The 24,839-nt window shown below is 38.6% G+C and overlaps 1 protein-coding gene across 2 annotated transcripts in view; it reads right to left on the bottom strand.

The window, feature by feature from the left end:
- Positions 1-54: 54 nt before the first annotated feature.
- dusp16 (dual specificity phosphatase 16) overlaps positions 55-24,839 on the bottom strand; it is a 96,699-nt gene continuing 71,914 nt past the window's right edge. For both annotated transcript variants that reach the window (XM_043709457.2, XM_043709459.2), the window contains exons 4-7: positions 11,282-11,445; positions 10,786-10,945; positions 8,452-8,575; positions 55-2,137 (exon numbers count right to left, since the gene is read on the bottom strand). In XM_043709457.2, coding sequence (XP_043565392.1) covers positions 931-2,137; positions 8,452-8,575; positions 10,786-10,945; positions 11,282-11,445 — 1,655 coding nt within the window. In that variant the 3' untranslated portion in view covers positions 55-930. The remainder of the gene's footprint in view (positions 2,138-8,451; positions 8,576-10,785; positions 10,946-11,281; positions 11,446-24,839) is intronic.

Genomic DNA, 24,839 nt, shown 5'->3' with positions numbered 1-24,839 from the left:
AGGCACTTAAAGCAGGCTATGAACTTGACACAATGTTTAAATTACACTTGTATGTAACAGGTACCATCTCAGATTTTATTTCAAAATATGCTCCTCATTTCACCTCTGAGAAGAACATTTTTGTCAGTTATCCATCAACACTTCATACATTACACATTTGAACAAAATAGCTCCATCATGCAGACATGTTGTACCATCCTGAACAAATTTTCAGCATATCTCAATCACAGAACTTCCACACAAGTGTGCTTTAACCTGCAACTCATGTACTCTGCATAGCATCCACATTTTTTCATTTACACCTCTACATGTTTTTGATTCGGTCCTCATTTTTACAGCCATACACAGATGTTTTCTCAGTGCTAATTAGCAGTCCACATTAGCAATTCAAACCTAGCCAAAAAACTGGAAATCTCATCTGTATCAAGTAATACCTGAGATTTGATTTACTGAATACCTACATACAGTATAAGCATTAAAATTCTGAGGTATTTGCTCTAAGCAGCACTGGCACATTACCTATCCATAAATTCAAATCAAGATAGTTACACCATTTATTTACGATGCAAAGAAGTTTGCATCAAATAAGCTATGATTACACCAGATATCCAGATTTTGCCAGCTTGTCTGGAATTTTTAAAAAATCTCCATGGAACTTGGCTCAGTCTTCAGAGGCAAAGTGCATTATTGGACAATTACATAACGCTAACTGGGATTTTTTTCAAATGCATACAAAAGCCTGACAATTATGCATAATTACCTTGATTAGATACTTATGTTGAATTAATTGAACAGTCATGATTGGTAGGACTTGAACAACAATATTCTAAATTATTGAAGTCCCTGGCTGAAGCTGTGAAGTGCAGTTTTGAAGAAACTGTCTGTGAATTATAACTTGGTCAAATTACCAGAGTGCATGTTAGCATTTCTTCAGGAAACTTCAATAATCTCCATGCTGCCAGAAAAGCTAGACTGACTTCCAATTTTCCCTAGGTCCTCCCGGGACCTACTTTCATTCATGCCTTCCTCGAATTCCATTTGACAGCTGCGGCGTTTGTATTGTTTTTCATACGGGCTTTCCTCATGCCAGCTGCGCCTGGAATCTCGGCGGTCACAGTGTTTTTCACGCCGACGCACTGTCCCTGCCTGATCACAGCCTGATGATAGCTGACTACAGCTAAATGCTGAATAGGCTGTGGTACCCCCAAACAATGTAGAACCTGACAAAAAACGAGGAGATTGTCCAGCCAATGTTTCTGTTGCAATGTACCAGGTGTTAGCCAATGATGCAGTTGATGTTTGAGGTGAGAGTATGTCTGAATGCCATCCTTTAAGCCCCATTCCTACTGCAGATGTTGCCAAATGCTGTTGGCTGCTAGAAAGACCTAGTAGGAAATTTGTTCTGTAATTATCCTCCATGCTACCACTTCTATGCAAGGGGTACAAGAGTGTTCTAGGCATTGTATTTGTGCTTGCTGCTGTTTGCGCTGAAGAAATAGCTGCACTTTTTGGTGATTCCTGTTCCCATATGGTTTGTGGCTGTTTCTTATTTACCTCCATCACAATAGGTGTAGTGTGTTCTGAAAGCTGCTCCACTTCTTTCTGAGCTGTTGAGAAAAAACATAAGTGGCCCGTTTCACCCGCATTTGATTCCTTTAAAGGATCACAACTGTCTTCTGCAGAAGCAGCAATTGGTGTAGAACTAGCACCTCCACTGCTACTGGGATATGAAACAGACTTTATGTCCAAAGAAAATGAGCGTTTTAATCGATTGTTGTCCTCTAACCTGTCCAAGGACAGGTTAAGTCCATTGAGTCCTTGAGCCAGAAAACGTTCTTCTTCCAGATTGGAAACAGTGGATTCCATAAGTGCAGATAAAGGTGTATTAGGTGCAGTCAGATTCTGATCCATAATCTCTGAGGTAGTGGATGTAAAGGCTTGGTTTTCTGTTACTGTATCAAAGTGGCCACTTTCCTGTGTCATCCTCTGTTCCCCAGGTCTCTCTAACTGCAGGAATTTTAGTTTGGTAATGGTTCCTGTTTGTCCAGTCTGAGTTTTCAACTTCTTCTCAAAATCCAGCAGTTGGCCAAGAAAGTTAAAGTTAGGTGAGATGGTTGGTCTCTTCTCTTTGACAAATCTTAAAAACAAAAGCAAATTTCTTTGTAAAAGAGATGTAGATTCTGAAAACTACTTTAGAAAAAATAGGTTTAGCTGCTTAATTTGCTTATTAGGTCAGGAAAAAAAATTAAAACTTTTGTGGTCAAACTGTATCGAGCTTAAATCCTCCTTCACTGTTAATAACCACTGTGGAAAAGAATGTACTGACCATGATGAAGGATACCACTTCAAATTATATTTGTGATTTGCGAGATAAGAAGATATAGACCCATTAAGCAGGTCCTTCACCCCACAACCCCCCAGAGAAAGTTATTCTTTAGAGAAATAAAATGAAGAATGTTCCTTCCTCACTTATATAAGTTCAGCTTTTGATTGATAGGAAACAAGATGCAAAATGAGTCTCACTATTTACAGACTGTTATTAAATCAAATGTAATGCTGTTGAAGAGAATCAATGAGCCTGCTCATTTTTCAAGGAAGAGAACCTGCTTACATTACAGACCCTGGCCTCGACATGACTATGTAAGCGGTTAGCTCGTAGCAATTTAGGAGTAGGCTACTTTAACCAACACTTTCACCAATTATTGGATGAATGAATTGCTACATTCTTTGCTCCATATATCTTTTAATACCTTTGATAGATTTCTGTTACCCAATCCAAGGTTTAAAAGTGGCAGTCAGCCCACCACTGGCAACCATTTCCAAGAGTTCCGAATTGCTACAATTCTTTTGGTAAAGAAGTATTTCCTAACTTTGCTCCAGAAAGGTGTGACTCTTAACATTTAGGTTATGTCACCTAGTTCTAGATCCTGCAGCAGTGGATGTAGTGTCTCTATTCTATCAGTTGCCTTGATATTCTCAAATATAATCAATACCTCCTTAAATTTTACAAATTCCAGAGACTAGTACCCCAAGTATTATTTTGCTGCATGGGAGCAACAGGAATCTCTAACCTCATATCTAGATATAAAAGGTCGGCATTTCATTTGTTTTACTGGTTACTGTTTATAAATTGTCGAAGAACATGGTGCTGGAAAAGCACAGCCAGTCAGTCAGCATCCGAGGAACAGGAGGATTGACTTTAAGTGCAAGTTCTTCATTCCTGATGAAGGGCTTATGTTCAAAACATCAATCCTCCTGCTCTTCACGTGCTGCCTGACCGGCTGTGCTTTTCCAGCACCACACTCGTCGACTCTGATCTCCAGCATCCGCAGTCCTGACTTTTTCCTATTCTTTATAATTGTCCATCACAATTTAATAATTCATGTAAGTGGGCTTGTAAGATTCTTGAACCTCCAATTCCGTTTACCGTCACTTTTTAGATCTTCTAAAGATCTAATTCAATTCTTAATTGGTCCTCAATGCCGACAGCTTTATTTGATATTTGATTAAAGTCTTCAAGTCCATATAAATAACAACCATAGACATACCCAATGAATACTGTTGAACATTTTGAATAATGTGGCTGTAAGTAGTATACAGGGGATTTAGTAAAGGGAGGTCATGCCTGACAAACCTGTTGGAATTTTTTAAAGAAGTAACAAGTAGGTTAGACCAGGGAAACCCAGTGGATGTGGTCTATCTAGACTTTCAAAAGGTCTTTGATAAGGTGCCACACGGGAAGCTGCTGAGCAAGGTGATGGCCCATGGTGTTCGAGGTGAGCTACTGGGATGGATTGAGGATTGGCTATCTAACAGAAGGCAGAGAGTTGGGATAAAAGGTTCTTTTTCAGAATGGCAGCCGATGACGAGCGGTGTCCCGCAGGGTTTGGTGCTGGGGCCACAGCTGTTCGCATTATATATTAATGATTTGGATGAGGGAACCAGGGGCATTCTAGCGAAGTTTGCCGATGATACGAAGTTAAGTGGACAGGCAGGTAGTACTGAGGAAGTGGGGAGGCTACAGAAGGATCTAGACAGGTTGGGAGAGTGGTCCAGGAAATGGCTGATGGAATTTAACGTGAGCAAGTGCGAGGTCTTGCACTTTGGCAAAAAGAATAAAAGCATAGACTACTTTCTAAATGGTGAGAAAATTAATAAAGCCAAAGCACAAAGGGATCTGGGAGTGCTAGTCGAGGATTCTCTAAAGGTAAACATGCAGGTTGAGTCCGTGATTAAGAAAGCGAATGCAATGTTGTCTCTTATCTCAAGAGGGTTGGAATATAAAAGCAGAGATGTACTACTAAGACTTTATAAAGCTCTGGTTAGGCCCCATTTGGAGTACTGTGTCCAGTTTTGGTCCCCACACCTCAGGAAGGACATACTGGCACTGGAACGTGTCCAGCGGAGATTCACACGGATGATCCCTGGAATGACAGGTCTAACATATGAGGAACGGCTGAGGATACTGGGATTGTATTCGTTGGAGTTTAGAAGATTAAGGGGAGACTTAATAGAGACGTACAAAATAATACATGGCTTGGAAAAGGTGGATGCTAGGAAATTGTTTCCCTTAGACGAGGAGACTAGGACATGTGGACACAGCCTTAAAATTAGAGGGGGTCATTTCAGAACAGAAATGCGGAGACATTTCTTCAGTTAGAGAGTGGTGGGCCTGTGGAATTCATTGCCGCGGAGTGCAGTGGAAGCCGGGACGCTAAATGTCTTCAAGGCCGAGATTGATAGATTCTTGTTGTCTAGAGGAATTAAGGGCTACGGGGAGAACGCTGGTAAGTGGAGCTGAAATGCGCATCAACCATGATTGAATGGCGGAGTGGACTCGATGGGCCGAATGGCCTTACTTCCACTCCTATGTCTTATGGTCTTATGGTCCTACCTTTCTGCAAATTCATACTGGCTAGCTGAAATTTTAAGTCGTTCTTTCCTTAATTACAAATTCTTTAACCAAACATTTCTCATTGGGAAGTTATGACCTGGTTTCTCCTCCTTTAAAATACAGGAACAGTTTCTGCTTCCTAAAAAGTTTAATTGTAAAATATCTTCTCCTCGAGTGTGGACATTTTTAGTGCCTTTTGTCCATTAAAACAATTTTGCAGAATCTATGTTATTATATTCCTTGGGTTTTCTGATATGCTAATCTCTTCTACATATGCCATTTCCTTACTTTAATGTCACTATTTATAGCATCATTTAGTTTTTATGGAATGTGCATTGTTTTCTTTTTCCTAATTGTGGAAGATTTGTGTTTTCATTGGCAAGTTTCATCTGCTTCATCCATCCTATACTATTTGTTTCTCTTCACATGTACGTAATTTTGTTTTATGGTGCTCACCCTTTTTGAGTTTTGTATTACATCAAGACCTTTTTATGTAAACACTCCCTGCCAACAACTCTGAGCTTTTTTCAAATGGACCTGTTTGTGATCTGGTTACCATTAAGAGAGAGAAAGTTCAAGGTTTTCAAGGGGTGTGTGCTCGTTTTAACATCTTTTCAGAACATTTCATAGAAACTGGACAGCAGCTGTTTAAGATGTAAAGCAATGGACAAGGAAGATGCTTTGAAATGGAGAGTCACCAAAGTATGCTACAAAAAAAAAAGTGAGCTGAGTGGAATGATCGACAAAAGAACTGTAGACCTCTGCTATGACAGGCTTAAATGCTCAAGCTGAGAGTGACTCTAGGCATTGTGTAAAATGGAGACTTTTTTGCATGAGTTAATGTGACCTGTTTAGTTATGTTTGATCTATGGTTGAACATTTATATCAAAAATCTTGAAATATTAAATACTGTTCTTTGACCCATTTGTCTATAGGAGATTTGCAGCATGTTCACTGACCACCTGCAATTTTATCCAAATTACTGCAAAAAGCCACTACTTCATCAGGTTGAAGTCAGCCTTATCTAGATTTCAAGTCTTAGGAATTGGTTTTGAAAGGAGAAACCTAAAACATCACATTACTATATTACAGCCACTATTAGAAAAATGGTCCACACAACATTAGGCAGTTAAACAAATTGGGCTCATTATATTTAATAGGGTGACCCCTTTGATTTTGGAACAATCTATCCTGAACATAATCACTCAAATTCAATATCTTTCTGTTGAGCTTATCTTAAAAATGACTCTGGCTGCATATGGGTCTAACTTCTACATAAATACATTCCAACATTTCACAGCAGCTACACAGGGGTTTATACACAAAAATTCCCATTACAGTCTTAAGGTATTTTCTTTCTTCTGCCAGTATTGTCTCTGCTACTTGTTTACTAGTAGTTCAAAAACAAATTAAAGATTTTTAAAAATTCATTTCACAGGATAAGGATGTTCTTGCTGAGGCCCCCATTTACTGTCCATCCATAATTGCACAGAGGGCAATTAAGACTCAACCACATTGATGTGGGTCTGGAGTCACATGAAGGACATTTTTCTGACAATCAACAGTAGATTCATCATCATCATCATCATCATTAGACTCTTAGTTCTAGATTTTCAATGATTTCAAATTCATTGGCAGAATTTGAACTCCCCTTCACAACTTGACAGCCTGCCCTTCAATTTTTAAGTCTTTATGACTGCCTTTCCAGAAAAATGCATAGTTTTCCTAGCTTAGTACTTGTGCTAGCATCTATTGAAATGAAGTTCTTCTTTGATACCACTCCTTCAGCTATTTCTTTTACCTCTAATATACTTATCTTCATGTTAATTTACATCTATCAGATCATAATTCAGTCTTTAAACAAAACTTTTCTCTCAAAAAGGATCTCTTGCCTATTGTTTCATACATTTAGGTCTCAGTATAAACAACTGTCACTGAAAACACTGCCTTCCTCTCCAATACCCTCCAGTATGGTCCTTGCCTCAGCACCAGGCTGAGGCAGGCAATAAATCACTCTTAATCCTATGTTCAAAGAATGCTAGCTATCCCCCTTATACCTGATTATATAACCACATCAAGTTTTCCTCTCATTTCTTTGAAAAGCTTCCTGTTTTAACAAGTGCTATGATCTGCAAATTATCTGTCCTAGTAGCACGACCCCTCATTCCTTTCTCTGGATCTTTGTTCTTAATCCCCCTGGATTTCCCTTTATATTTTGTCCAATATTAGTTTTACCAATCCCATTCTGAACCTGCACAAGAGTATGGCCATAGTCTGAAGCAAATCATGTAAATACATCTTCCCCTTTTATTGGTTGGAATATTGCCAGCTTGCACTGCATATTAGCTTATTGACAGTGAGAGATTTGAGGCAAAGACAGGCATGTTTACTCGTGAAAGACTCTCTGTCCATATACTCCCATGTACCGTAGTCCAGGCATCCAACCTGTTTGGCCAGTCAAATGGCTTTTTAAGAAGTGTGGGAAGTCATCCAGCTGTAAAATAGTTACTACAGAAAGCAAACATTAAATTAGTACTTGATAAACACAAAGACAGTACCCAGGCATCAAATCAAGACAAGATGTTCAATTCCAGCCAAGTGACTCAAACATTTGTCCCATTTAGGTAGGGTGTGGTGTCCAAGTCAGAAGTCTATTATGATAGTCTCATTGAATCATATTTATCACCTGAAATCCAAAACCCTTCTGTTTTTTGCCCTTAAGATTTCTAGTCCCAAGACCATATGGATAGCCCGATCCTCAATTATGACTAATTCCAGCAATTGATGAGATAAAGTTGAACTGCTCAATGCATGATTCTACTAAGTGCCCCCTATTATGAATGGCAGAGTCCAGCCAATTTAACTTTTCATGTTAATGTGCAGAAACGTAAGTGCACAAGAAACAGTATGTTTATGGGACCTGAAATGTCCACAGCGAAACTAGCCACATTAATCTCCAGGGGTTAATAGCTTGCAATGCAGAGTGACACCAACAGAATGGATTCTATACCTGCATCAGTTGAAGTTACCATGAAAGACTCTGATCAATCTTTTCCCTTGCCTGAGGCATTTTGACCCTTAGGCTAAACCACTACCAGTCATCATCTCTCTCTTTCTCTCTCTCATGAGTGGAGCCCTATGGCTGCAGTATGAGAGCTATGACAACTTAAATTTATCATTGCAAATGCTGTATAAATGAGGTATGACCTACCACAAAAAGCAGAACACATCCAACATAACCAATTAGTGATGTTTTTCCAAATTATAACCAAAGTGAATCCGTAACAACAAGGAATGCCACCATTATCAAACTCAACAATAACCAGTTTTCTAATATTTAATAGTTGCTATTGATGAAGGTCAATACCACGTGACACACCAGCCACATTACTGTCATCTCCCAACTATTTTGAAGGATTAGATTATGTTTTTTAATTAGTGACTACTCCAATAAAATACACATCTCCATATCTTTAAATTTGTTATTCCGTTTACATTATGAGTCAGTAACAAAATCTCCGCAAAAACTACTGAACTGATAACATAATACTTCTTACCTATAAGCTTCATCTAGTGACATATCCATTCGCTTCATTATATAAGCTATGGCAATAGTGGCAGAACGGGAAATTCCAGCCAAGCAGTGCACCAACACGCATCCATTTGATGCCTTTGCTTTCTCTAGAAATGAAAAGAAGAAGGCACTTTAGCAATGTTCTCAGTTTTTAAAAACTGGGATTAGGTACAATTTCTAATCTATGACATTAGAACATCATACTCTTATCCAGAAGATTAGTCTGAACTACATATAATTTCATAAAATAACAGTATTGTTCACATTGTTGTGCGTCCCTTCACGTAATTGCCTCGTTGCTAGATAATGTTCATGCATGTATGCAAGTGCCATGTCAAGCTTTTGTTGTTAATTAACTCATGGATTGCTATTCCTGCAATCCATCTTTGCCAATCCCAGATCTATGAAGGCCTGAAAGAAAACGTGAGGAACAGTAGCTGGTAGGTTGACCACATAATGAACTTGTTGCATCAGTTCCTATGGGATCAAACGTTCATTTAAATAGCTGGGCAATGCTTGGAAAATAAACCACTTCAGTGAGTAAGTGCAAAAAGATGAAAGAAAATTAAATTTATCTACAACATGGATCAATGGGTATTTTTTTTCTGCTTTGAGAGTGCTAACAATCAATTGGATCATTCAATAAACAAAGAAAATTCTAGAAAAATTGTACAGCAACCAGCTTTACACAACCATTTACTTTTTCCTCAGAGGATTCTGTGATTTTGAACACAGTCTCAAAGCAACAAACAGATGGTGATTGAATTTTTTTTGAAAAGTGGAGATAAGATTCTTGTTTACCAAGAGAATCAAAGGTTATCGGGGAAGAGAGGGGAATGTAGAATCTGAAATCAGAAACACTAAGAGCAACTGTGATGTCACTGAATGGGAGAGCCAGCTCAAGTAGCTGAATAGTCAACCTAAAGTTATACAGCATGGAAACAGACTCTTTTTAGTCCCAATTGCCAGCACTTGGTCCATATCCCTCTAAACACTTTCTATTCATGTACCCATCCAGATACCCTTTAAATGATGTAATTGTACCCAGCTGCACCACTTTCACTGGCAGCTCATTCCATACAGGCATCACCCTGTGGGTGAAAATGTTGCCCCTCAGGTCTCTTTTAAATCTTTTGCCCTCACTTTAAATGTATGCCATCCAGTTTTGGACTCCCCTATCCTGGAAAAATATCTTAACTATTCACCCTGTGATGATGCTGCTCCTTTAACAGGGTTATGTTGTCCTTTTTTTTCCAGGAGGTCAAAACACAGGTTCCAAAAAGTCTGGGTTTTTAATTGTTTTAGGGCCAATTTGATTAGAGATAACAGATACTGTCTCAGGAAAAAGGCTTTCAAGTTTTAGAAAAAAAAACACTTGTGCAATGAAAGGGGAGTGGCCAGTTCTCCCAGCTCAGCTTTTCTCTTGTTTTGGCAGCCTGCCTATTCACTGAAAGCAGTCAGACAGTTTTTGACATGGAAGAAGGTATTCCATGCTGTCACCTCTCTCTGACTTCTCTCCTGTAAGACTCTGGCACAAAAGGTAAAAGCAGGCACAAAGGGTGTTTATGGGGATTGTTGCAAGCATTTGGAACAGCATCATTAAGTTGGGATAATCTGTTGGGTTTTCAGATAGGTTAGGTTATTCTGCATTCTGTTCTCTTTTGTGTTTCATCCGGTAATCTTGTAAATAAATTCTGTTTTATTTAAAATTAAGTGGTTTGACCAGCGGCACCTCTTCTGGAATAACTGCTTTCCACCTACTTAAAACAACTAGCAAAGTTAGGGTCTAGGCTACTTTCTGGAAATGTTTTGAGGGGGTCTGGCCTAGTTCATAACAACCTAATTCATGCCCTTCATGAGGATATAAACATCTATGAGATCTCTGCTCAGCTTTGGATGCCCCAGCCTATTCAGCCCCTCCCTAAAGCCCTACTTCATCTTCTAATTTGTAAACTAGTTTTTTTTTGGGAAAAGTTGGAATGGAATATTTATTTGCTGCAAGATCAAAATAACAGATTTTATTGTTTCCATTCTGATGATCTAATGTAGATTTACATTTGCAATTTCTCAGAGATCCTAATCTCAGTTTTACGAAGCGGTGTCAAATGGAAAGTACAACATTCCACTATGGGGGAGGGAAGCAGTCACAACAGGGTAAAGCACCCAAGCTCTTCTCACACATCTATCTCCTTCCTGAATGAAGGACAATTATAATCAGGAAGTCTCAGAGTCACAACATGAAAGCATAATCAAAATTACCCCAAAGTATGTATTACAATTTATTTAAGAAACAAGAAAATAAAAAGTCCCTACTGACCTATAAATTCTACTGATTTGTCCAGCCAAGGCAAAATCTTCTCACAAAAGCTGTCATTGACTGGAACTCGTAGGAAGTGACTCTCTGGGATAAAGTCAGGTTTTGGGCATGTGTTACTTGCATTGAGTACATAGCCAATATCAATCTGCTGCATTAGCTCCTATATTTGAAGTAAAACAGAAAATATATAATTACTATTCAGTACAAATCAAATTATATGATTATCATAAACTGGAACTTTGTTTAGTTTAATTCTAACTCAAATCTGTAAATTCTCAAAACACCATGAACTCAGTTTTAACTTTGGAAGTGGGTATGTTTTGAATCAAATCAGTCTTGCTCCATTTGTTTCCTTTTTGTGGTACATTTATTGGCGCAAATACACAAAACAAGTAGTAAAACATCACTTTAATAGGAAATTAAATCAATTAATTACAGTGACTGCTATTTTGTGCAGAATCAAAGGTTTGTGTACACTGGCAGCTACACTCCTTACCCTGTTTAATACATCTCGTTGACAACCAAGGTAAAGATGAGGAAGAATGCGAGTTGGGCCAGTGTTGGTTACAGGTAAGCATGGCTGTGAAATGCTTGTTGGTACTAGAGCAGATTTTCCTTCACAGAGGCCTGAGAAGCTAGATGAAAATGTAGCAAATCCACCTATAGACAACATCAAAAATAGACAAAATGATCAGGATATAACTAAAAACTTTAGCAACTTCAAAACTGACAAAGAGAATGATCAAGTCTTTCCAAAACTTTGCACAAAACTCAAAAGAGGTAAGGAATAATACTTGCTCTCCCTCCTATTTTGCTTTTTACTGGTATCAGGCATGTTCAATAACTAATATTGCTTTATTCTTGCTGGCTATTCACAAAGGTCACCCAAAAAAGTCCAACAACTAATCCCTATACAGTACAAAGACTACAGCTGTTTTGTTTCACCCTTCAATTCACTTCCCCTGTGCAGTGCCTCCTGCCCATTGTAGATGGGCTAAAATTTTTGTTCCCAATTCCTAGTTGTAGTTGCTAAGTGCATGGAGTAATTTAGTGACAATTTAGCCAATTATTAGTTTTATCTTTTTAAGAAAATAAATTTGTTGGTTGATTGCTCTAAATTAAAGATCATCATTCTAGTAGAGACTTGTATTCTAGGCTCAGACTCTATTCTTCTGTCTATCCCCTAGCTTCTTCCATATAGGCTCACCACTGCAAGCCACACCAAATGAATCTGAAGACTCATTTCATGGCAAGGAGTCAAAACCAAAATGCACAATTAACTGTCGCATCTTTTAAAATGATGATTGGTGTGTTACTGTTGTTTAAAAATAAAATATTTGCATTTATATCATTTTTCATGACTACCAGACAGCCTCAAAGCACCTGACAGCCAATGCTTACTTTTGGAATATTGTCACTCTTTATAATGAAGACTTGCTGTCAGTCAGATCTCGTACATGCGCTGAAGGCCATGTCACATTTTTTTCAATTATTGCTTGAAAATGTATAATATTGTGCAAACAAAATGGCAATTTTAACCCAACCGAATTCATAAGTCAATAAAACGAATAATTTGATCTTACTGGACCTTAACCTATTGCAATTATTTTGGCTGCCGTTTTAACAATTAATCATTTAATTAAGGTCCAAGCCCCCTGAATGTATGCAAATTGGGGTCCTATGATGCAAAAGAACACCAGTGTGATTTTAACTGCCCCACCCAGTGTCAAATCCACCAAATACAACTGGGATACTACCTATCTGACTTTTAGCATACAGATTGAAATGACTAAAGAATTGGTATGCTGTTCTATTTAGTATATTCCCAATGGGTTTTTGCCTTTTGTCTTGATGAAATCTCTCAGCATACCACCCTACGGTCTTTTGTTTCATTGCTTTGGATGGAATTATAGCCTCATTATCCAAGATAAGCAGATAGAAATGTTGAAAGATAGTAGGTAAAGCAGTGTTTTGCTTGAATAAAGCTAAACCTAGTCTAAAAGTTAGCAGAACTTATTGGATATCTTTCAGAAACAGTACAGCGGAAGGCTGTTCTTTAACAGATAAATTGCTGCTGATGTTTGTAGCCTTCTATTTGTTGACATGGACATTGTGACTGGATGTCAAAGTCAAAGGGGCGGTCAATGTTTTTGATGCTTATTGATGGGTATATCACCAGCATCTCTCTGGTTGCAATACACACTATATTAAGGCCAAAATCTTTATTTGTTAGACCCAACCAACACTCAACCAAAGAACAGTAACACAGAGTTTAGCATTGGCTCCAAAATTCCATAAATAATTGCTCACCTTTTTGTATTTGGCATAATTTTTATTTTAGAATTTTTAAGAATCTGTAATCAAATTTGACAGGACACATTTCTCAAATTTCTACCAATTAATAAAACTCCTATCACTAAAGGCCTTCTTGAAAATCACATTCACAACTTAGGAATCTGACGATGTCAGACAAACTGTTTGCTAACTTAGCAACATAGAGTGAGTCAAGTGAAGTATTGGCAGATGGATCTAGGTTTGCTCAATGAAAACTGACTGTGTCTTCAGCTGATGTCACTGAAATATCCAAGACAGATCCCTGGGGAATATGGGCAGCAGGAAGTGAAAACATTGCAAATAATATCCTGGTCATAATTAGGTAAATTAAAATGGAACCAGTTGAGAAGTTGAAGGAGGATGGTGTTGTGAATCATGTCAAAGACCACAGACAAAATCAAGAACAATGGAGGCATCATCTACCACTACTCACCAACGCCAGGAGAGGAAGATTAAAGGAAGAAATTTTGTGATGTTATGACCCGATTGGAAAAGTATACTGATTCTTGAGACTCATGGCTCCTAGAGTCACCACAAAAGTTAATGATTTAATTAAAAGTATGCAAAGCCTCCAATTTACCTATCTGATGGACTCAGATTCTGGGTACAGATAAATAAAAATATGAAATAAAAACTCACATTCCATAAAAATAATAGAAAAAATCTGGTGTTGTGGATGGAGGAAAAACTTCAAGGAAATCGTTCAAAAGTATTAGTCCACAGCATTTGACGATATATTTCTTTTGCTTCCCAAGAACTTCATTTCTCCAAGTGGAATCTTTCACTTCTTTGCCAGAGGCACAGGGCAATTGGTACTCCAATTATAAAATCTCTTCGTTACCAGCTGAAGGCAACATCTAACAGCGAATGATGGGAAAGATTAATTGACTGTCTCCAGGCTTGAGTTACTTTGCTGCAGAGATATTGACACAGACTCTGCTCCTTTTAGTCTGGACACCTACGCCTCGGAGTTGTTCACACAAAACAGGTGTTCTGCTGCCCAACAACCAGTGAGTTATCATCAGGCTGATGACTTCTGGCATTCACAACTGCTCACAATTGCACAAATCAATTCTGTACTCTGCCGCTGGCCAAATCTCACACCGCACACACACAACCCAATGCCATGCCAACATACCTCTCCTCCCTCACCTTTTGAAACAAACCAGCAATCTAGACACAACTCACAGCACAATTCACAATGAGTTTCAGTAATTTGTTTTCAAAAAGTGCAGTAGTTCCTTTCATAATCCTTGATTTTAGTCTTTTTTCCATGTCGTTGTCAAAAATAAAGTAAAATAAAACTAAATGAATGAACCATACAATTTGAAAAAAACATTAAAAGTGCAACCATCAACTATAAACATTCACTAGCATTTAACTAAATATCTCAAATTATAATTTTTAGTGCATCATAAACCTGTCACAGCACAGTTCAGGGTACATTGTGATTTCAAACCTATTTTGAAGCTAGTTCCCAAAAAAGCAAGAAGTTTGCTCATTTTCACTGTCATCATCATTTTCTCCAGTGTTATTTTTGTGTCACATATAATTCAATAATTCTGTCTTCATTGCCATGTATTATGGATGGGGAAAATAAATTAAGAGATAACTTTTCCCCTTTCTCCTCAATTGTCTGCAATAACAACACCCCTTCTTCACACACTCCAAAATGCAAATACAATCAAAACCACACATACATGCATAAAGGATGGACTCTAAAAAACAAAGCATGCCATTAGTTTATTAACAGAATACAAAAAGCAAATCGAGTCTTTTAGGCACTACATGGAGTAGGTTGGACGGGCACCTTCCCTGAAGATGAAGGGAAGTTGGAAGTCTCTGAAGCTCCAGATGAGGCAATGGGTGATTTGCAGAAATGTATCCTTGCAGGTAAAAATGAATTTATTGCCTTCACGCTGCCCGAGCTGGATTGTTGGGCAGGTTTCTAATCTACTGACAGGGGTTATGGTCCCTCTTTTGTCTTGTTGGTTCCCAGAGTGACACTTTCCTGTCTGATTGTTGGAGTAGGAAGATAGCTCAGTTTCGATAATGTGACCATAAGAGCAGAGCTTCCACTGTCCACACAATTAGATGTTAGAAGCCAGTGCTACACAATTGTAGATGTTCACACTTGTCAACAAACTGGTTTCTCTGCACCCTTCTTTGTGGAATGCTGACCTTGGAGATAAAGGCATATCGGACGGGTAGGTTATTGAGTTTTGGGTATCATTTACATTTTGACAACTTTCCAGAAACAGCTTCAGACACAAGTTGATTTTATTTGTAGAAATCGAACAGTTGGCAGTAGACTCTCAGTGGCCATTTTAGCAGTAATTATCCAGTTTTGATAGTAAAATTGAATGAGTTTGCATCTTGAGAGTTATGAATGTGGCTCTTTACTGGGCATGACATGTGGATAATGTAAATTGTTCATGGTATTTTAATCATAAACTGTGTTTTGTTTAAACAGACCTTTAGTTTGTATCTGCAAAGTTTAAATTCTCTTAATTTTCCCCAATATAATCCACACGATCCAATATGATGCACTTATTTTTATGTAAAAGTTTTGCTCACTTGTAAGTACCTTCACTTTCATGCTCTGCAATATTAACAGATTTCTGGAGCCCATAATTGCAAATTGTTCATTTGCATTTAACAGAAGTTGTAACAAAGCAGCACGCATCACTGTCTGAAGAAGTGGTTACTGTAATGCGAATAAAACTACTTCAAATAAGAGCTAATGTATTTTAGATCAGCTTGTGATTATCTGTTAATAATTAAAAACATCTCCACATTAAAAAGCACAGTCGGCACGTGGTTCACCGTTTATTGGTTCTATGCATTAATCAAGATGACCCAACTTTCATGGAACTGGTAACATTTCAGACATGAGCTGAAAATATGTTGCTGGAAAAGCGCAGCAGGTCAGGCAGCATCCAGGGAACAGGAGAATCGACGTTTCGGGCATGAGCCCTTCTTCAGGAAGCCCTTCCTGAAGAAGGGCTCATGTCTGAAACATCAATTCTCCTGCTCCTTGGATGCTGCCTGACCTGCTGCACTTTTCCAGCAACACATTTTCAGCTCTGATCTCCAGCATCTGCAGACCTCACTTTCTCCTCAAACATTTCAGACATGAGCCCATTTTAAAATTTCATATTTTAAAAGCATTGCACAGAGGTTGCTCTCCTAAAATTCTTAACAGATGAAGCAGGAAAACAGTAAATCTATTTAGCTCCTTTGTTATATTCTCTTCATGCAACAAATCCTCTTCACAGAAATTGCCTGCATTTATACAGCGCCATTAATGTCTGAATTAATGTCCCTTCATAAAGAGGGATAGATATTGAATTGAGTGGGAGTGACCAAATTCTGTTCTACATGGTATTGAAGTTAAAGTGTTCTTGATGCTGCACTCATCCAGGCGAGCACTAACTCTTGGCATGTGGGGTGTCAAGAGACGAAGGTGGGGAGTGGCAAATCATTTGTTGGAGATACTCAGCTTTTGCCCTGTTCTTGCAACTGCCACGTCAGGCCAGTTAAAAACAGAAGAATACATGCAGCACAAAAAGGAATCGCCCATTTAGCTCTTTGAGCTCGTTTCACCGTTCAAAACAAATTGTAGGTGATTATCTATCTAAACTCCACCTTCTCACACTATCTCCACATCACATAGTATCCAAAGTTAATTGGTCTCTTGCTTGAATAACTTAATGACTTAGGATTCTGTCAGAGAATTATAGATTCTTAATGTCGTGATTTTACATCTTTATGTGAAAACATTGTCCTCATCTCAGTTAATGACTGATCATTTGCTCTGATGCTGTGTCACAACAAAGCTTATTCTTAAGGATGCTTAAGAAGTTCGGCAGGTCCATTAAGGACCCTCACCAACAACTTTTACAGATGCACGTTAGAATGCATTCTATCTAGGTGCAGAAACGCCTTGGTACAGCAACTGCTCTGCCCAGGATTGTAAGAAACTACAGAAAATTGTGTACACAGCCCAGACTATCATGAAAGCCATCTTCCAATCCATGGACTCTATCTGCACTTCTCCTTGCCGTGGAAAGGCCACCAAAGTAATTAAAGACCCCTCCCATCCTAGTAATACTCTCTTTCAACCTCTTCAATCAGACAGAAGATACAGAAGCTGAAACAATCACACCAACAGGTTCAAGAACAGCTTCTTCCCTGCGGTTATTAGACTGCTGAATAGACTGCTCTAATTTCAAACCTAATGTTGATCTTGCTTTTGTGCACATCCTGTTCAGCTTTAATCTTGTGTACCTTGATCATCTGAACACTATGATCCTTACGTTCTTGTATGCTATGATTCCCACCTATACAACTTGCAAAACAAAAGTTTTCATTGCGCTTAGGTACATGTGACAATAATAAATCAAATCAAATCCCTAATTCTGGACTGTCAAGGCAGGGAAATTTCATCCCAGATTTATCCCTTCAAAGCCCTTAAGAATTTGATATGCTTCATTGAAAGTGCTTCTCATTATGCCATACATTGGGGAAAATAGACCAAAGCTACGCAGTCTCTCTTCATAGACGTGATTTTCCTAAGAGCTAGTGTGATGAAGTTTTGTTGCCTTCCCACCAAGATAAGATGTCCTTTCTTAGGTAAGGACTTGAAACTGTGTGCAATACTCCAAGCTAATTGTGTCAAAGCTGTATAAAATTGCAGGCTAACTGGTCTATAGCTCACAGTTTTCTCTTTCTCCCCCTTCCTTGAATAATGAGATTACATTTTCTCCCTTTTAAACAACTGCAACTGATCTGGATTTTCAGGAATTCTGGAAAATCAAAACAATTGCACTCATTACGTCCATGACAACCATTTTTAAAGATCTGGGACGCAAACCATCAAGCCTAAAGAGATTAATCAACTTTAAGTCCCAGTAATATTTTTTATGTCTTGCCATTTCTTTATTCACCTTTACAGTTTTCATTGAAAAGAGAGACATGCTGGAACTTGCACTTATCGGGACAAACTTCAAATGATCACAACAATTTATTCTACAGCAAGAGGATGGGAACCATTGGGAAGATCTAATTTGCATAAACTCAGAGCATTTTGAAAAACAGAGAGGAGATTTTCATTTCATGCATTTGGAATTGATTCAATTCTGGATTTCAGGTGGTGAAAAGAAACAAAATCTTTGGAAACATTGTGCCATCCAGTATTCTCAATATAACATCTTTGAAAGCACTGGTTTCCGGTCTCTCCATTTTTGAAATCTATAGTTCCTGAAAAAGGAACATTGGTAACAACCATGCACTAGAAATCTCAGGCCTCAAAAGGAACAATTATTCCTGGACAAGAATCATGAAAAGGTTTTTCCATAAAAGCAAAAGTTTAATTCACCTTCACTTTCCAGATTTTCTGGTTTGAAATCTATTGTATATAACCTTTTGAGAGCAGTGATCACAGTCTAAACATAATTCATGTACAAAATACACCTAAATCACAAATGAACAATCTTTTAAAATCGATCAATAATGAACCCCATGCTTTCAGATAACCTATCGTATTTTGCAGAGTAAAACACAGGCTTTGCAGCAATTGCACTCATGAAGTTGATAGTCACCTCCTTGAAAATGGGAGAGCAGTTCCCTTGGCAATTTCAGTGGGCAAATCACATACAGACCAGAGTGAGTCGAGAGTGTGTTGCTGGGAAAAGCACAGCAGGTCAGGCAACATCCGAGCAGCAGGAGAATCGATATTTCGGGCATAAGTCCTTCATCAGGAACAATGCTTGTGGGACAGGGCTGAGAGATAAAAGGGAGGGGGTGGGGTGGGTAGCTGAGAAAGTGATAGGTGGATAAAGGTGAGGGAGAAGGTGATAGGTCAGAGGGGGCAGTGATGAACAGATCAGGAGGGCGGTACTGAGTTGGAGGCTTGGGCCTGGGATAATGTTGGGAGGGGGGAAATGAGGACATTTATCCCGTGTGGTTGCAGGGTCCCAAGGCAGGACATGTGGTGTTCTTCCTCCAGGCGTCGGGTGGTAACAGTTTGACAGTGGACGAGGCCCAGGACCTGCATGTCCTTGACAGAGTGGGAGGGGGAGTTGAAGTATTCAGCCAGAGGGTGGTGGGGTTGGTGGGTGCGGGTGTCCCAGAGATGTTCTCTGGAACAATCCGTAAGAATGCGTGAGCAAGGTTGGCAGATTGCCTGCCTTGCAGGAAACTAGTGAAGCAGATGAGTTTTTGACAGTTCGGTTGCACCACAATCACCACTATTCCAGATCTGTTTCAGTGAGTTTAAATTCTCCAGCTTTCATGGTGGGAATTTAACTAATCACTCTGAATTACCAATACTGTAGCATAACCAATATGCTCCTGTTCCTACTGTACCACCTGTGATCACTTCTGCATGTAAAACCTTAGCAGACTTTAAAATTAGCAGCTGAACATTACAGCTAGGCAGCCCATTTCCTTCTCCCACCAAATCCCAGACAGATTGATTGTTATGACTAGTCAGCAATTTGTTCTTCATCTATATCGTACAACCACCACAGTGGTTAAAGGCAAACAGGACTGACTTTGGTCTGCTGTTGTCTATCAATTCCTATGATTCTATAAGTTCTGCAAGGCTACAGAATATTGTTCCATGTCTCACTACAATATGCTACTTTTTCTTATTAGTATGCAGGAGTTCTATGATCAGCTACATTGCAAATTTATATCAAATTGGCTCATGTCAATTCTGTGACTCCTGGCAAACCCTATGACACATTAGTTTCCCAGCTTGATGCTGATTAAAGAGAGTGCTAGGCATAAGTTAGAGATTATGATGCTGTGTACAAGCTTAATAATCCTGATAGCATCCACGAGGTGTTAAAAACTGAGTTTTGGGCTGCCAGATCTTCCTCACTTATAAGTGAATGAAAATGGCAAGAAAACACAGAAAAACAAGCAAAGGTAACTTTTGTTATTGTTCAAATTCATGGCTGAATTAATCAAAGGTATTAATATGAATGTTTAATTCAAATGTTAAATTAAATATTTAACAGTCAGATGGCCAGAATTAATAATTAACTGAAAATCAGAACTGGTGCAAGGATAGTAATTAAGTACATTGCAAACACAATTCTTACAGAACACTGATAGCAGAATTAAGATGGACATCTACAAAATTACCATTTTTTAAACCTGCTTTTCAAGAGTTTCCAGAGCAAATATTTAACAATGCAAAATGAATCAAAGCGTATCAACGCTCTATGAACAAACTTCTCTCCTTTCATTCTCTTGCTGAGGTAAGAGTTGTCCAAATAAAATGTACCATGCTAACTAGAGTTCCACAGGAAATGGAGAATGACACCTTCCAACTATTAATGATTGAATAGTTCACCATTTATAGCATTATAAACATAGGTTTTTAATACTGTTTTCAAAAAAATGTATGTTCGAGCTTTACATATGGTAATTGATCTGAGTCTTTGAATATTACAGTCACCATTCATCTTGTATGAACCCAGCAACTAAAAATGTAAAACAAAAGCTTTTTCTCAGCATATTGACAAAATAAGCAGGGCAATGCAATTTAGTGATCTTCTAAAAACGTAACTTAGTGTCCCAAATATACAGCATTCCACAGAATTAAGTGCAACATTTAATGAGACTGAAGTCCATTCATATTGCTAAAGATTGATTATTGTTCCCCAGTTCTAGCAATATTACAATAAAATTAGCAAAATGCTGAAGAATTTCATACTTACTCAAATAATTCCACTTACTTGAATCAGAATCAGATTAGGTTTCCTGAACATTGTGTACTGTAGCATCAGCTCGTACGACTTATTTAATGTTGGAATGTGGGTAATACAGGCTCAATTACATTTATTACCTACTTCTAAATGCCCTAAGGAAGGGTGGGGAACAACACTTACACAAATGTTTGGTTTATCAAGCCACATTAGAGGGCTTTCGAACCCAATTACACAGTATGGGACTAAAATCACATGGAAGTCATACCAGATATGGATGCCAGATTGCTTTTCCTGAAAGGATGTGAATAAGATCCAATTGGTTCAATAATATGTTACCACAAGAAGTCATATATTTTCATTCTCATTTTTTCCTGGTTTGATTCCACAAATTACAAGTTTACTGAACTTTGCTTCATAGCTTGATATAATAGGTTATTGCCTCTTAAAGAAGGATACAACCAGACTTCAATACCAGAGTAATGTATGGTATGTATCTGTCCTTCTAAAATTGTGCATCTATATTGAATTGACTTGTGTCAAGTATGTATTTTCTACAAGCATTTTGCATTCAATTTGTACTTCAGTTGTCATAGATGCACAATTATTATTAAAATAAAGCACAATCAACTGAATCACTCAATATAGACAACATTTTTAAAAGAAAATTCACAATAACACAGTTAAAGTGTAACTTGTGTTAGAAAATACACTGAATACAGAAGAAAGTCACCACTTAATTTCAGGACCTTCCAAACCTATTATGAAGCCATACTCGTAGACAAGTAAACCATCATGGTATGAGATTGTGATAACTGCAAAATGCCAGAAATAGTAAGGAGTATTTTTTTTACCTAATTGCAATAAAATCAGTGTATTGTTTAGAATCACTGATTAATAATGATTTTTAGATGAATTTGTGTTACAAATATTTATAATGAATGGTTAGAACATGACTAACAATGAGGGGAAGGTCTAAAATTACAGAAGTGAAATTTTCCATTTATCAGTTGAGTGACAGGAAGTGCTATCATTGCTACTATTGTTACCAGTAGGAAACTTACAGCTTCATTCATCTGTGTCCTAACTGAACGTTTAACATCAAATATGCTGCAGCTGTTGCAGTGCATCTGAGTTGCACGTACATCATGGAAGACTAAAACATTGGCATTCCCCCTCCTCGTTTCACTGCTCTTGTTCCCTTTGCGTCTCAGGTTGCTGACCCCAATCCCAAGCATTGATTTCCCCAATGTCCCTAACAAAATCATATCCCCTGTGGGACCCTCTGACTGACAGCAAGCCCTTGGTTTGACTAAAGACTTTGAAACCCCTTAGACTTTGAGACATGGACACTTGATGAATCCACTTGGACTATGGTCGCTGCTTACTCTGCTGACACATGCCAGATCGACATTGCATGAACCTGCACAGAAACCTGACTGTCTTGACTGCTCACTGCTGACAACCAGGACAAACTGCCTGGCTTTGTGTCTACTCTAAAAAGCATGTCAAGAAAAAGTACCATTAGCCTATAAGTTCAGGTAAGGCGGCAAAGCATAAAAGACAAGTCAAAACAAGGCACGGATGCTGTGAGCATCGAAGTATGCACAAAGTGAGAGCGAGCACCAAGAAAGTGAGAATGCACCCAGATCCAAACCTTGAGACGGGTGCCTGTTCCTGCAGCATTGTTCCAGTGAAAAGGTATTGATGGATTCCAAAGTGCAGCATTGAAGTACACAGCTGTACTGCCAGTGGATTACAGATAATGAAACTGGCACAAGGCTAGTGGTTAGGGTGCAGTGGAGACACTGCTGCCACAAAGCGTACCCAGAGATATTCATACCTGGGGTTCATGATTGAGGTCTGGAGAAGTAAATGGTGAGCTTAAGTAGATAGGTAACCACACTGGCTTTCATGTTAGGAATTGTTGCCATCGCATTTCTATCTGGCATGTGGGAGAATGGAAAATTGTATATAAATGAGGCAAGATTAACTAATCACATGATGTTCATGTGTTTTAATATATGTAAATAGGTCTCTCACTGATCAAGAACAAAGATCTCAATTGCCATCGAACATTTGGTTGGAAAATGGGGCCTTTTGTTCTTGATGTTGAGAGGTTCCCCGCTGGCCACCTCACACTATTTTCCAAACTTCTCACCAGGGGTTGCAAGCATTCCACTCATAGTCTAAAAACTAGTTGTTTGGAGGTGATGTATGACTAATATTCACTTAAACAAGCTGGCAGAGTGGTTGAAGTAGCTTTGGAATTATACTGCTGCATGAGTCACAACCTAGTGATCATGAGAGGGGGAAGACAGAATTGTAAACAAAAGATCTACACACCTCCAAGTTATAATACGACTTATTATAAAACCTAGAAGTGCTGTCTGTATCAAGACCATTTGTCCCAAAGGACATAGCATTTATTCTTGCACAGTTATAATGTATTTATGTAGGTGGAGCATCTTGATGTGATACAATTATTGTAACAACTAAGAAAGTGAAGAGGAAGGAGAAAAAAGGGAATAAGTCTATTGCTGCTGTTGAATTCTGAGAAATGTATTGTTCAGCCAAATTCAGCATAGCAGCACCTTCTTTATATCTGTTTAAACATGCTTTTATATATTTAAAAGTCTAAATTATGTAACAAGTTAGTCATTTCATAATGGCTACAAACAGTAATATTTCCAGTATATCAGAACACAGTCGGTTCTGCTAATACGCGGTAGTTCCTTCTGGTGAAATCCTGTGTTATAACAACATTGCGGAATAGCAGCACCATTAAAACTAATGGGGCCAGAATCATAACGTAACCAATACACACTTGAAAGGTTCACAGTTTAGAGACTGTGTCTCCAATTGATCAATCGTGTTACGGCGAATTCTCATTAACGAAATGTGCTTTATTGCAGAACAACTTGTAATAGAATGTTTATCCAGATTTGTTTTAGAGAAAATCTCCAGCCACTAGGATATCATAGTGATGCACAATGGGGAACTGCATACTTATACATACTCAAACTAGCATTTCTATAACAATAACAGGAGTCATAGCTCCAGGTCAAAGTTTACACTTCAAACTCACTTTTGGTGAGTCATAGAGATGTACAGCATGGAAACAGACCCTTTGTTCCAACCAGTCCATGCCAACCAGATATCCCAACCCAATCTAGTCCCACCTGCCAGCACCCGGCCCATATCCCTCCAAACCCTTCCTATTCATATACCCATCCAAATGCCTCTTAAATGTTGCAATTGTACCAGCCATCACCACATCCTCTGGCAGCTCATTCCATACACGTACCACCGTCTGCATGAAAAAGTTGCCCCTTAGGTCTTTTTTATATCTTTCCCCTCTCACCCTAAACCTATGCTCTCTAATTCTGGACTTCCCGACCGCAGGGAAAAGACTTTGTCTATTTATCCTATCCATGCCCCTCATAATTTTGTAAACCTCTATAAGGTCAACCCTCAGCCTACGACGCTCCAGGAAAAACAGCCCCAACCTGTTCAGCCTCTCCCTGTAGCTCAGATCCTCCAACCCTGGCAACATCCTTGTAAATCTTTTCTGAACCCTTTCAAGTTTCACAACATCTTTCCGATAGGAAGGAGACCAGAATTGCATGCAGTATTCCAACAGTGGCCTAACCAATGTCCTGTACAGCTCCCACATCATTCCCAATCCTTGCTGAGTAGACATATCAAAGCATCATTCCTCTATTGCCCTCCTTTTGTCCAAAGCACCCTGAACATCTGGTTCCATTACTCTTATCCTGTAAGATTCCCAAGGAGAGTTTCCATACTTAGTGACAACCCACTAAGGACTCATCATGACATCAGTATTTGAATATTTAAACAGTCTATGTCCATCCCACTACATTCCTTCCAATACTTCAAACGCTATGGCATATTGCAAAGCCCCCCTACCCCCCCTTGCTATGTTACCTTTAACACCTCTCTACAAGTCTTAATAAACCTATCAGATGTCACTTGGCT

Source organism: Chiloscyllium plagiosum, unplaced genomic scaffold, assembly GCF_037043375.1.
Source record: "Chiloscyllium plagiosum isolate Xiang-an unplaced genomic scaffold, Cpla_swu_hap1 HiC_scaffold_19, whole genome shotgun sequence".
Classification (NCBI taxonomy): Eukaryota; Metazoa; Chordata; class Chondrichthyes; order Orectolobiformes; family Hemiscylliidae; genus Chiloscyllium; species Chiloscyllium plagiosum.
The sequence above is the reverse complement of the archived record's forward strand: the minus strand, read 5'-3'. Positions and strand labels throughout refer to the sequence as shown.